Genomic DNA, 13,658 nt, shown 5'->3' with positions numbered 1-13,658 from the left:
GTGCTCAGAGCTGTAATTGTTTTACAGGGGCTGTTGTCGCCCAAGCCCATGTGACAAACTCTAGTGGCTTTTTTTCCTGTCAGTATTACCCATGCCTAAGGAGGGGTCTTGTGGACTGAAAAAGGAGCTAATTCCATTATTCTCTCTTTCGTCCGGTTACTCTCTTCTTTGCCGCCTTTGTCTGCGGCTCTCTATGTGCAGCTCTCTCCCTCACTCCAATCATTTAAGCGCTCAAACGGCATCTGCAGTAAGTACACCATCACCGTTCAGCCTGCCTGGGTAGAGCATAAATGATAAAAACATGATAATGCAGCGCTCCCTCTTCCCCAGCCTTTTGTGAGTGTGTGGGTGCTCTTGGGCTCTGTGAGTGTGTGGTGCTCCTGGGCTCTGTGAGTGTGTGGTGCTCCTGGGCTCTGTGAGTGTGGGGGTGCTCCTGGGCTCTGTGAGTGTGTGGTGCTCCTGGGCTCTGTGAGTGTGTGGTGCTCCTGGGCTCTGTGAGTGTGTGGTGCTCCTGGGCTCTGTGAGTGTGGGGTGCTCCTGGGCTCTGTGAGTGTGTGGTGCTCCTGGGCTCTGTGAGTGTGTGGTGCTCCTGGGCTCTGTGAGTGTGAGGGTGCTCCTGGGCTCTGTGAGTGTGAGGGTGCTCCTGGGCTCTGTGCGTGTGCGGGTGCTGGGCTCTGTGAGTGTGTGGTGCTCCTGGGCTCTGTGAGTGTGGGGTGCTCCTGGGCTCTGTGAGTGTGAGGGTGCTCCTGGGCTCTGTGAGTGTGAGGGTGCTCCTGGGCTCTGCGCGTGTGGGGGTGCTGGGCTCTGTGAGTGTGGGGTGCTCCTGGGCTCTGTGAGTGTGGGGGTGCTGGGCTCTGTGGTTAAACACTGTGAAAGGGGGCTGAATGGAGCCTGGGGCCCTGCTGAGCCTCACTGCTCCTCGGTCCATCTCACCATTCTGCTCTGCCGCCCCGCTGGGCCGCATACCACTTTAAGGGCCAATTTGGGAGGATTTGCAAAAACGCTTTGAAATCAAGATGTCTCCTGCCTCCCTACCCCCTGCCTTACCTTGCGCTGAAGGGAGCTGTTGCCCCCTTACAGTGACACACTGCTCGCCAGAGAGTGGTTTCAGCAGCTGTGAGAGACAAAGAAAAGCAGTGATTTAAGTGGATAACAAGGCGCAAGGGAAGGCATGCTCTAAATCTGAGGAATCGCAGACGATGTACAGGTAACTGAGGGAATCCTGGGTACTCACCCGTTCCTTACAGTACCACCTGGCCTCTGTAACTCAATGTGGCCCTGACTGTCTGTGCCACGAATTTCAGTGCACTCTGAATACTGTTGTTCAGCTGGCAGCCTACCCTCTCTTTTGCACAGTCAGAGCGTCAGTTCCCTCCTACCTTCAGCTCTTCATCAGTTCTTACGCCCCAGAATGACCTCTCCACACTGCAGCCTCTAGCCATCTTGCAGTTTCTCCAATTACCATCTCCTGAACTTACCGTTGTACAGCTGTATGAGTGTATTAATGGATAATGAATAAAATGATAGCAATGGATAAAAAATAAAGGTAATATATATATCATTTTTGTGCTCTATATGCATGTTGATATCATTTCGTAACATTGATCTTTTCCATGTGATGTAAGCTAAAACGGTTACTCTTTCACACTTATATTTAGCACTGTATTTTAATATACAGGTGCCAGAGCGTAGTTACTGTTTTGTGCTTTATTTATCATTGTATTTCTCTCAATAACTATACCTGTGTTCTGGTTCACGTTGCTCCTGTGATGTTCATATTATTGTATCTTTTCATGATGCCCAAGCTTATCTCTATAAATGGGTAACAATAACCCCATGGTAAATAAAGATACAGCATTTTACAGCGTTTCATCAAAGCTTTACTGTGCCCCAGGTCTGGGGGAGCGCGGTGTTATTGCATTTGATGGAGGTTGGGATTTAAAGGGAGCTATACTGTACGTACACAGTCTCTGTGAGCTTTTAGATCTCATCATTTGATCTTAATTGTGTGTCAACAAATAGTCAGGCTACCAGCTGAGTCATGCAGTGTGGTGTCACTGATCTACAGATACACTGAGTGGGTCACTCTATCCTTCCTCCTGCTGGAGATGTACTGTCCAAGGCAGTCTATGAGCTGCTCTTACTATAACCAATAACCAAGCAGATTGTTTTTCCAGCTCTTTTTCTTTTTTATATTCCTAGTGTCAGTTTATCTTTTCTGATCCTACATATTACAGTACCTCACAACGTTGGCAATGTTAAAAAAATAGCATTGAATACAAGACAAAATATAAGTATTACATGAGAGATTGTGAATTATGTTTTTACATTCAAGGAAACCCCCTGTTTAAATAAAACATCTTTAACATGCTGAAACGGTAGTGGTGAATATATTTGACAGTATTTTCACAGTTCCTGTGTGAATGTCTCATTCTGTCTCTGCCCTGCAGCTGGATGACTGTGCCCTGCAGCTGTCACACAATGGGACCTACCTGGACCTGGAGTCTACGCTCGCTGAGCAGCGAGACGAGCTGGAGGGCTTTCAGGAAGACGGCGGGTAAGAGTCTGCGTTCGCGTGCATCGTTCAACCTCTCGCGCCCTCCCTGGGATTCTACTGAGGACGTCACTGTGAGAGTGTGTGTGTGTGTGTGTGTGTGCATGTGTGTGTGTACAGAAGTTTGGATGGTGGTTGTGAGACTGGTGAGTGGTTCAGTCAGACTCTCTGTGACAAGAGGAAGGAGTACCATGCGATACCAATGCAGACGTGTTTGTATTCTCACACAAACAGCAGCATAATGCCATCTTTGTTCTGAAAGAAAAGCTTTAGAATCCCTCGCCTTAGGGTTATGTATTAATTTCATCCTTTAGAAAACAAGGTAGTCTACTGAACATTCCACTCCCTCATTTTATTCGATTAAGGTGATCAGGATGCAGTTCAGGTTCAGGTTGAGGGACTGCCATAATGGCTCACCCGCCTTCCTCCATCCCCCCGTGACCCATAATGACTGTTCTCCCCCACCTAAAGACTCTATTTACTCCCCCCACCTTCTCCCTCCATCTCCCAGGTTCTTCTAATAAACATAACTCACCCCTCAAAGGGGTGTAATGGCCTTCTCCATTATGTTGTTAAAAGGTTTGCTTTTGAAAATTGGTAGCTTGCAGGGGGAATATGAGTGTATCTATGTATTAAGAGTCTGGCTGTGGGAGGTGCAGGGGCCGTGATGCAGTAGGCTATCCTCGTATACTTGCTTCTGCTCATGTCAGATTGGAGATCAACTATCAACTAACAGCCTCACCGGTTAGCAAGCTGGCAGGCAGCATTAGCTTCCATAGCTGGAGCACCGTATGCTGTCTGTTTTGTTTCTGCTGGAAGAGGCTAAATTTATGTTCCCAAACTTAAATCTAAGGCAAAATGTTAGTCTCTAGAAGCCCTGCTGGAGTTTTGAGGTTGTCTGGGGTGCGGGGTGCCATTCGCCCTCCTCAAGGAGCGGGTCTGCCAGGACATTGCCTTGCCAACTGGCATGGTCTGCCATGGACACATGTTGTTATTAAATCCACAGCGCCCCTGAAAAAGGCCCGAGGAATCGGAGAGCAAAGCATTATTGGTAATGAGAGGGTAACTCTGCCCGTAGGGCTCTAATGACACAGGCATAGCCCCCTCTGCCAGCTTTTTTATTGAACCAATAAGATGTCTGACATAGTGTTGGAAGTACATCGCTCAATTTCTTTTAAATTGTTTTTTTGCGCATTGTACTTGAATTAGAATCAGCACAGCATCTGAAGTTATGGGCTGTTGACTGACCTACATTTTTATAATGGCATGGAAATAAATGAGTGATTCTTTCTGTTTTGCTGACTTGTGTGAGGTTTTCTGATGGTTCCAATAGCTGTTATTAAGTCAGTTTAACTTTCTCACAGATGGGAGAAATGGTTCTTGATTTCCCCTTGGCAGTTATTTTAATTGGGTTGTTTGGGTCGGAGGTAGGGGGTTTTTCGCTTTTTGAACTTTAACAGGGTTTTAAAATCTTTATCTTAAAATCTGTTCAAGGAAATTTTGTTTTTTCTTAGTTTTTTTCTGTGGTAAATTGTATAAAAACAAATGTGTTGTGGTTTTAAGTGATAACAAGTCCCCTGAGAGAAAAGCTACTTGTCCAATTAGTTGTCCAATCAGTACAAAATGTGACATAATTCTTCGGTAGAGTCTCACACTGTGAGTGGGTATTCAATTCTGCTACAAAAGAGCTTCATATATTCAAAGCTTGCGGTAGATGTGTGGGGGATTGTGTGCTGTGTTTTTCCTCTGCTCAAAAGAGCCTGCCTACTGTGATTTAGTACAATATTATTTTCCTTACATAATAGTGCAGTTTACACGGAAGAGCCTATTCACTGAATTGAAAGAAAACACCTTACTTTATAGATAATATTCGGTGGCTTAATAATAACCTGTTTTATCAAGTCATGCTTGAAGATGGATCCAATGCTGCAAAAAAGAAAACTATTTAGGCGCAATATTTAAGTGTATCTATTTTTTCTTCCACCCCAGTACACTGGGATGTGTATAGATGACCTGATAGTCTGTCCAAAAATCTTTTTGCCTTACTATACTATTGCTGTAGCATCTGTTGCTTGCAGAGCATGAGAGTTGGAAGTTTGGCCTAAGCATTGGTTTATTTATTTTGATTTGAGAAGATTATAGAAAAATGTTTGCGTCACTGCCTTTTGAACTTTGCATTTATCCACCCATCCAATGAGAGAAGAATTAAAAAGGACACATTGGTCCTCTCTTCACTTTGCCCTTGTAGTCTAATACAATGGGAATTACATGGCTTTCAAACTAAAATGTTCTTGTGTTAAGTAATCTAAGATGGGTAAAAAACAAAAACAAATGTGGCCAATAAGATCCATGGTGTGCGAAATCCATCGGCATTTAACTATGAACAATATTCGGTTTCTCGCTACAAACTTTCATCAGTATATTAGATCATCATCATCATCATCATGACATCGGCCATGACTTGACTTTTGAGAGTGGAAAGCAAAATGAACAAGTCTATTTAAATAATGGAGACTTTCGGGACTTATATAAATTAACTACTTTAGTTTTAGCTTACATAGAACTTGTTTGTTTCCCTTGTGGTACTGAAGCGACAGCCTGTCTGACTGATAAGAGTTTCCTATGGATATGGGCTTGTCTGTGAAACATGTGGAACTGCCACAATGAGTCCATGGGGCAGGTGTGACAGTCTCTATTGGTCCAAGTCTAAAGCCTGGTGTAGTTTTGAATACAATTCCATCCTTCATAAGATTGCCAACGAACACAAGCCGGATTCCTGACGGTCGTGGATCAATTACGATTCAGTTAATTTGTAATTGATATAATGGGGCGATTACATTCCAGCGGTGCCTGTGTCATGCTTGATATCTTTACAATCTGATTATGGCGTGATCCTCCAGCAGACTGTTTGAAAAGCAGGGAAATGTCCGTGTCACGACAGCCTTAGCGGCCCTAATCACTTCCACCCCGCGTCATGGAGGAAAATGCGCGATTGTGACTCAGACTCCCAGCCCTGCCGTAATCACGGTTTCTCATTACGAGCGACCCCGGCCCCTGCCTCCGGGCCAGTCCAATCCCGGGGAATCACTGTCTTTACTTTTCCAGAGAGGAACGGAGGTGCCCACGGAAAAACAGAGACAGAAATCCCACCTTAATTCTTTCCTTTTCCTGGTGCTGCCTGCTGTCGCGTCCAGGCCCTGGGGGAGCTGTTGTCAGGATCAGTTAGTCTCCAGCCCCTGAGAGATGCTTAGGCTCTTTTTTAACGGGAAGGCTTGGAATATTTCTGAGGATTACGCAGATTGTGCGGTGGGAACAGGCACAGTCCCGCTGGTGTAGTGCCCTCATGCGTACTGCCAGCCTGCTGAAATACATGGCAGGCAGGCCTGTTTGAGAGGAATGCTGGAAGCATTTATGTGTCAATGTTGTTCCTGTAGGGTATATTACCCTCAAAGGTTAATGTGGGCAAAGTTATCCTGCTCTGATAGGTCATTAGTACAGTAAGTGCAACGTTGTGCATATTAATAGTATCAGTCTTAGTCATGATTATTTGGCAGTAGCCTTTATGCTTATAATAACACATGCTATGCTTTCATTTTAATAATGTTCACTGTCATACATTGCCTAGTTCCTATTATGAAAAGGAAAAAGAGACCCTTCATAGATTTTGAAAATAAGTAATCACCTTATATGGTGTCATATATACAAAGGGATGGAAGGAAAGGAGGAGCAGAGCAAGCACATTTTAGAAAAATGTTAATGCAACATTCATTCTGTCGTCTAAACCATTTAATTGACAATAGTTAGTGGTTGTAGCTATCCAAAACAATATAATTGCAGAAATGATTGAAAAGGCGAAAGCTTGCTATTTGCAGTCATTGGCTTTCTGGCCTAACATTGGTGATGGTCTGTCAGCTCCTCATAAATTTTGTCCTCATTTTGTAATTACAAAGTTGCTATGAAATATGTTGTAAAGTATATGTTATGACAGTTTGTGTACAACAGAGTTCAATTTCTTGTGGTGAACTTCAGGCCTGACTGCCTGGATTCTGGGGTTTGTTATGACACCGTCGTCACTGTGACAGATTTTGTGTTTGTAAGGGGCAGAAGTGGATCTTTCATCCTGTAGCCCTGGTCTCAAATATGACATTATCCAGCAGGAAGAAATTAGTGCAATATGTTTTAATCTATCACATTTGAAGCGGCTGTATCACTGCACCACTATAGACTAGTAGCAAACTCACACGCGTTTAAGCTGTTCATTTGTCCATCTGGCTCACAGAATAAACAAAATATCCTTGTTGCTCTTTACTTATGACCTTTGCTTCAGTGAGGTCAAAGGGTAGTGGTTGCTTTGAGGAACGTCATATCTTTGGGCCTCTTTTTTGAAACTCTCAAAATGAGGACTCAATTGGTCTTCATGGCTTTTTGATGAGAGCCACACAAAGCAACTGCCTTCTATGATAAGATGTTCCTCCAGTTTTTCTGCTGAATTTGCCACATACCTCCAGGTTCTCCCATGCAGTTGTCTTTCTTAGGAGGCCTATGTTTAACAGAATTTTGTACTCAACAAAATATTGAAGGTTTTTTATATTGTGCTGGAATTGGAGAATAACATGCTATGTTTATATTACGGTGTCGATCTGGGCACTCTCTGCTGTGAGCTACCAAGAAGCAAAAAGCTAAGAAAAAAGTCTTATGAAAACTAACCAGCTGTTTTAATTCTTATGTCGCACTATGGAAGCTTATGCTTACATGATCAGGCAACAAAAGCTCATAGCATGTCGAGTACATTGGAGAAATGGAGCCCTGCTTTACTTGTGTCATATCATATGTGGAATGTCTGGCAGCCTGGGTTGTTCTGTTGTTACTCTCATATTTTGCATGTGAAATGGAGGGCCTCAATGCCTGGGCACTGATGGTATCAGTGAGCCGCTGATGGATTAGGCCATTGATGTAGCTGGTTATCGTTCTGCCGAGGGGTATGGCACTAATTTGATACTGCACACGGGAGCGCGGGGACTTTTCCCTAGTGACGGGAGCGGGATGACCTTCATGAACTCCAAAACCGATGGCCTGTTTCAAAGAACATTCTGGTTGGTCCAAACAAGTCTGGGATTGGCAGTGTGCGGTAGCAGCACCCATTATGGGATTTGTGAAGCCTCGCTGTGCAGTCCCCTTGCCACATATCCAAGGAGCTCAAAACTAGAAATGAACTGAGTCAGAGTTAATTACCCAACCTGAGTATCTCAGGCATTCTTCATCGGAAGGCTCGTTCTCCTTTCGCATCTCCTGGGGATGTCATTTGTTGTGAGAATGCCGGAGTAATAGGGAGCCACAGTTTGTTTCTTTGGTTAGGCCTTTGTCTGTCCATTCACCACTGCAGACCTCCCATGGGATGAGTGTTTACTGTCAACAGATGTCATTATTTCTTGGACCATTTAGTCTTGATTATGTTCCCCTTGTGCATATTCCATATTGGAGTGAATCAGTGACTTTCCAGTGAAGTATGATTTTGCAATAAATGCTGTAGTGAGAAATGATATGATACAGAGACATTTATTTCTGTCCGTGACTTGAATATTAAATGTAACCTTTGTCCTCATTGTTTTTGTAGTATAATTTTATTTGGTAATTAATGGTTGACAGAGTCAGGATTTGATATCAACACATAATGCACATGAGTATAAAATACTGTGTCATATTACAAATGCAGCACAGTAAATGCTTATAAAAGTCTATGTGTCACTCTTGCCTTTGATGGAGTTCCACAGAACAACTCCCTAGACCTTAAATTGTGGAGTTTCATGTTGAGGGCAGTTTAACCACAGATGCTTTCCAGTGCCTTGCTAGGCTGATTAGGCTCATTTGTAAACAAAACCCAAGAGATAAAGAGCACTTTGTGGTCACGAACACCCAGCTTGCTTTTACGGCAATGTATTATACTAGGGTTGCTAGCATTAGTAATTACTTAATATTTTATCTGTATTCTCTTGAGTGGCAATAGCATATACCAGAGATTAAGCTGGAGTACCATATTATATCCAAACCATAAACTTCATACCAAACATATACAGCATGTATGTGAATATTCAGTCATATCACCTTTACATTCTGCTTCCCGCATTATATTATTCTTTCTATATGTTTAAATGTAAAGCCGTGAACAAGAACTAATAAAACACAGGTTGTATTTTTACATTCGGTTTAGTTTGTTTTTGCTAAAACTCTGCCAGAACTGAGAGAAGAGAATGACCGGTGTATGTGTGTGTGTGTGTGTGTGTGAGAGAGTGTGTGAGCATGTGTGTACTGTACACACATGCCTGAATGAACCCACATTTTGTGAGTCAGAACCACTCTGTGGGGGAATTGTTTATGTATGATTAACAGGGGCAGCACTATTATGCACTCAGCCTGCCTTAAAACTAGGGAGGTGCCCCACCATTATTTGCCGGGCATTGACAAGCGCATACTCCAGCGAATAAAGTCTCTGAGTGCGTTTGGCACTAGTTTTCTCCGTTGAGCTGCTTTGGGGGACAGTGAGGGTCAGTGTTTCGGTGGTGTTCTAACACAGCAGATGTGGGTGGTGTAGGGAATTAAGGGGATGGTACAGTAGTCTGTTGCTTATTCCACCGACCTGTTCTTGACATGGTTTGGGTCTGGTAGGGCCATCACTGCCTGAGGAGTAGTGTGTTTTCGCATAGATCCCATGCCAGCATTTGGTGGCCACTGTAACGATGAGCAACAGTTTATGCTGATAAATGGAAATAAGAATCCCCTGGCGTTTTATTTCCTGCACATTTGTACCAAAAATGAGCGTTGCAGCAACCTGAAACTGTCTCAGTTTCACATTATTTCATGCATACGCAAATGCTCTTACTCAACATTTTCACTGCAGTGCTGATCTGTTCTGCATCACCGATCTAGGTGGAAGGCTGCATTCTCCTTAGCGAGTCTCTGTGCTGAGCTGTTATTTTCTGCATCGCATAAACACATGGTATCGACAGGCTCTCTCCCCCATCCCGACAAATAGGAGTCAAATTTCCAGCACTAAGGAGAAAGTATGTTTGTGTGTAGTGGGGTAGATTCCTCTGTGTGTGTGTGTGTGTGTGTGTGTGTGTGTGTGTATGTGTTGTTGTTGTTCATTCTGGATAATCAGATACTGGTGAAGAGGTATGACTGTATTCTGTAGACTTTTAGCTGGGGATTATCTAATGAACCGGAACCGTTATCTCACACCATTCAGTTGCTCAATATATCTACTTATCCAGGCTTACAGTACATATCTCAAATATACTGTAACGCCCTACAACAGCTGGACTTTTTATTTATATTATATATTTTATATCTCAAGGGTGCAATAGAAATAGAAATGTCCTATCTAGGCTTTGAACCCACAACATTAAATTCAGAGCTCTGACTGATACTCTAGAAATATGGTATGGCAGATAAAGAACTCCCATCTGTAGCCAAAAAAACTGCTTTACCCATGAACAATGCTCTGTTCAAGGACTACATTTATTTGAGTAAATATACAGAAAGAACACTGACACAGATTAAGCTTAGTCCAGGAATAAATGTCATTTCCATTCAAAACAGAATTTAGTGTAGGACTATGCACAACCTGTGTCCACGATGCTGGCCCATAAAATTGTATGAACGGATAGTATATATAAATATAAGCAATGTGAGACACCTTTGATATTGGTAATCTTGTGACAACAATGAGGGTCCTCTTTGATCACAATGAAGAGGGGAGCTATGCGATACAGCGGAGGTTACAGAGTAACTCTCAGCTTTAGCTTGGGACTAAATCCAAACTCCAGCTTGTTTTCCTGGCATGATAAAACAGCTCCTCTGTCTTCTTATCGGGTCCTGTGTGTTACAAACCAGGGCTGCAGTAACATATGCGCCCTGCGTGTCATTCCTCCTCATGCAGGTATTGATCACACATGACTGTTTAGGCCTAGGTCACAGCCTGTCTGAGGGGTAAGGTTCCTGCTTAATCATATAATGCATCCAGTTACTGATTCGGTTCAACAGCCCAGGGGTTTGATTCCACGCCTCTGTCACTTCCCTGTATACTGAGGGGGGCGTTGATAGCTTTGGTCCTGTATCTTCTCATTATGATGTATTTAAGGAATAAGCACGGGGATTGGGCTTTGGCACGGTTCCCCGCCTGCGTCTCGCTTTGTTCAGACACGACCAGGTTGTTGGATCGTGGTCCAGGTTGAGTAACGTTAGCTCCATGGATCACGTTCACCGGGCCTGGGGCGTCAGTGCGTGCTCCCAGTTCCTCGGATCCCAGGCGGGATAACTGTCAGGCCAACATCTTCTGACGCCGGCGTTCAGTTCCGGCAACATTCCACTTCAGGCTCTCTGCCAGCTAGATGAGAAGGCCGATATCAAACTCTCATTCCGCTGTGGTTACAATGGAGTTGTATTTATTTGTCAGGTTGAGCAGCAGCCAGTGAAAGACAGCAGGAAGGCCCGAGCCTGCACACAGCAGCAGCGTGGGGTGCTGTTTGTAAGGGACGCGTGTGTGCGCTCCGGGCCTTATCGGCCTCTGTGGTCTCCGATGTTGTGTCTGCCCTGACTGGGTCACCCCCGTCCTGCTCTCCCCGGCTGATCTTTATCACTCCCAGGAAAATGAGGGTCCCGCTGTGGGCTGCGCCCCACTACCAAAACATCCCTCTCTCCGCTCCTCCAGGACCGGGCCGCTTGAGCCGTGTCAGCTTTCGCCAGGAAACGCTAATCCGTGTTTCCCAGAACCTCTGCTGCACGGATCACGGGAGGTCTGCCGGCCGGTCCGGAGACGCGGCTCTGGCTGTCTGTGTGATGGAGCTGCACTTCCCCTGCAGTCGCTGACCCGGGACAGGCCTGGTTCAGATCAGCTGTGTGTTCCTTCCTCTCTCCTCCATTATTATCATAAAGTAATGTCCTGTAGAAAAGTCATAACTAGCACCAATACGGGTATATTGCATATTATAATGAACCCTACTCAGGTCCTGTCCTGCTCTGGTCCTTTTCATTTTTAATACACACAGATATTCATTTTAAGAACACCATAACAAGGTGTCTGGTAGTGTTTAGGGCTATTCAGGACATAATTTGCTTAAATCCTGATATGATTTATTAATCAGTGTGAAGTGATAATATGGAAGGGCTTGAGTTGAAATCTTGTAATATCAGTTGGTAATGTGTAAACACTTGCTATTGCTCTGAGAGAATTACGATGGCTCTCTCTCAAGCTGTGCCAACTGTGCCAGTTATACCTGTTGTAGCTTGCCTGCCGCAGACTATTGTGCACCATGTACAATGCAAAACAGCCCACTCAGAATCAGATCGACCAAAAAGAAGAGTCTTCCTGACTTTATCTGTCTGTATCTGCCCTCCATCTCCGGGAACAGAGGAGGGAGACAGTACCTATCAACAAGGAAGGTATTGGTTGACAGACTCGACCAGGGAATGTGGCTCGCCATTAATTGTCGTTCTTTCCGTGCTCATTTCTTAGCATTGAAAATATGCAGTAGCTTTGTCCCCTGATAGTTCATTCTTATGTTTGCTAAAATTGTACTGTAATGTCTTTTCATTCAGCAGTTCTGTATGTGCGTATAGCTATAAAACACTATGCTGTATGTAGTGTAACTGAAGCTTTATTGGAGAATCCCCACGCTAGTCTGTACACACTGTACAACTGAAACCTCCGGGCTGTTCTTTTTCAGATGTGCCGTGCTCTTCAGATGATGTTTTGGAAGCCATTTTTCATAACCATCTCTCTTCATCTCTCTCTTTCTCTCTCCTACAGGCGGGGGAAGAAACACAGCATTATTCTGCGTACACAATTGTCTGTTAGAGTCCACGCCTGCATCGGTGAGTTCAGTGTTGTTGTCCCTTGTAGGCTTTTGCACCATGGCTGAACATGTCTCAGAGGTGTGGGAAAGACGCCAGTGTCATCAATCAATGGCTTGCTGTCTCAGGGTATCACTGTGCAAACAGTCTTACACACACACACACACACACACATCATAATGCACAAAACAACTCACTTGTAAGGTCAAATAAAAATCAGTTATTGTTTTCATTCCAGATTATTTCTGGAAACGGCAGGGTTTTTGGTCTTTTGCAGAGTCCAGGATTTGTGAAGTGTATCTCTGTGTGCAAATCTTGCCAATTTTCCATTGCCTCCACATGCTTTGTGACATTGAAATAATGAAACAGAGCATTGGGTAGGAATGTGAAGAGGCTGTCGTGGGTAGTTCGGAGTCCTCTTTGCCTCTCGCCAACTGGTTTAATATGGGCGACAATGACAATGTCAATCAATGAAGGCAGTCTGTTACCAGTGGAAAATATTGCTGAAATGATGGTGAGCTCACACGTACATGTTTACGAATGCACACACACATGCACACACACGCGCGGGCTCAGACTCACAGGATACCAGCACTGTTCCTGTGTGGACCTGACTTACCAACATGCCCCTGCTTTGTTTGGTTTTCTTTTCCTTCTTGTGGTTGGTCCCGAGTTTCAGTTTGCAGATGTGGAGAATTCTATCTGATATGAACGCTGGGAGAGATGTCTGACAACATCTGTGAGTGCAAGTGTTTATCCTGCATTCAACAAACAGCTGTGCATTGCTGAAGAAATAGTTCTGTTTTTCGGACTTTGGGTTTTTCCTGGAGGTCAATAGCAAACCCTCACTTCATGAAAATAGCAGAATATTGTGAAAGAGCTGAAATAATTATCAAAGTTATTTTCATAAAGTTATGGACAAAGAGCCAAAGCAGTTTGATTGAATGCCCCGCAGAGCCTTGCTGATTTCAATGTGAGTCCTGGTGTCTGGTTATTTTATTGATCTAGAACCTGTATGTTCAGAGTTAAGGTCTGTCTAACTTCTATTCCTTTGTGGAGAAATCTAATCCTTTACATGGCTCTACGTGTCTTTCTGTTGTGCTTTTCTGCGTAACATCATTTACATGTTTGTGTGTGTGTGTGTGTGTGTGTGTGTGTATGCCAGGAGTTCCAAGCAGAGAGATAGAGAGATGTGTGTAGTTTAATGTCAGTAAGCACATATCTGAGCGTGTGCATTTGTGTGTGTATGCGTGTA

General features: G+C 44.1%; 1 protein-coding gene across 3 annotated transcripts in view; it reads left to right on the top strand.

Annotated features, from left to right (window-relative positions):
* The window catches only part of fhod3b (formin homology 2 domain containing 3b), a 166,599-nt gene that overhangs the window by 10,108 nt on the left and 142,833 nt on the right, over positions 1 to 13,658 (top strand). For all 3 annotated transcript variants that reach the window (XM_061245151.1, XM_061245143.1, XM_061245132.1), the window contains exons 2-3: positions 2,451 to 2,557; positions 12,360 to 12,424. In XM_061245151.1, the coding sequence (XP_061101135.1) occupies positions 2,451 to 2,557; positions 12,360 to 12,424 (172 nt within the window). The remainder of the gene's footprint in view (positions 1 to 2,450; positions 2,558 to 12,359; positions 12,425 to 13,658) is intronic.

This window comes from Conger conger, chromosome 1, assembly GCF_963514075.1.
Source record: "Conger conger chromosome 1, fConCon1.1, whole genome shotgun sequence".
Lineage (NCBI taxonomy): Eukaryota > Metazoa > Chordata > Actinopteri > Anguilliformes > Congridae > Conger > Conger conger.
Note: the sequence above shows the minus strand (reverse complement) of the source record. Positions and strands in the feature narration are given on the sequence as shown.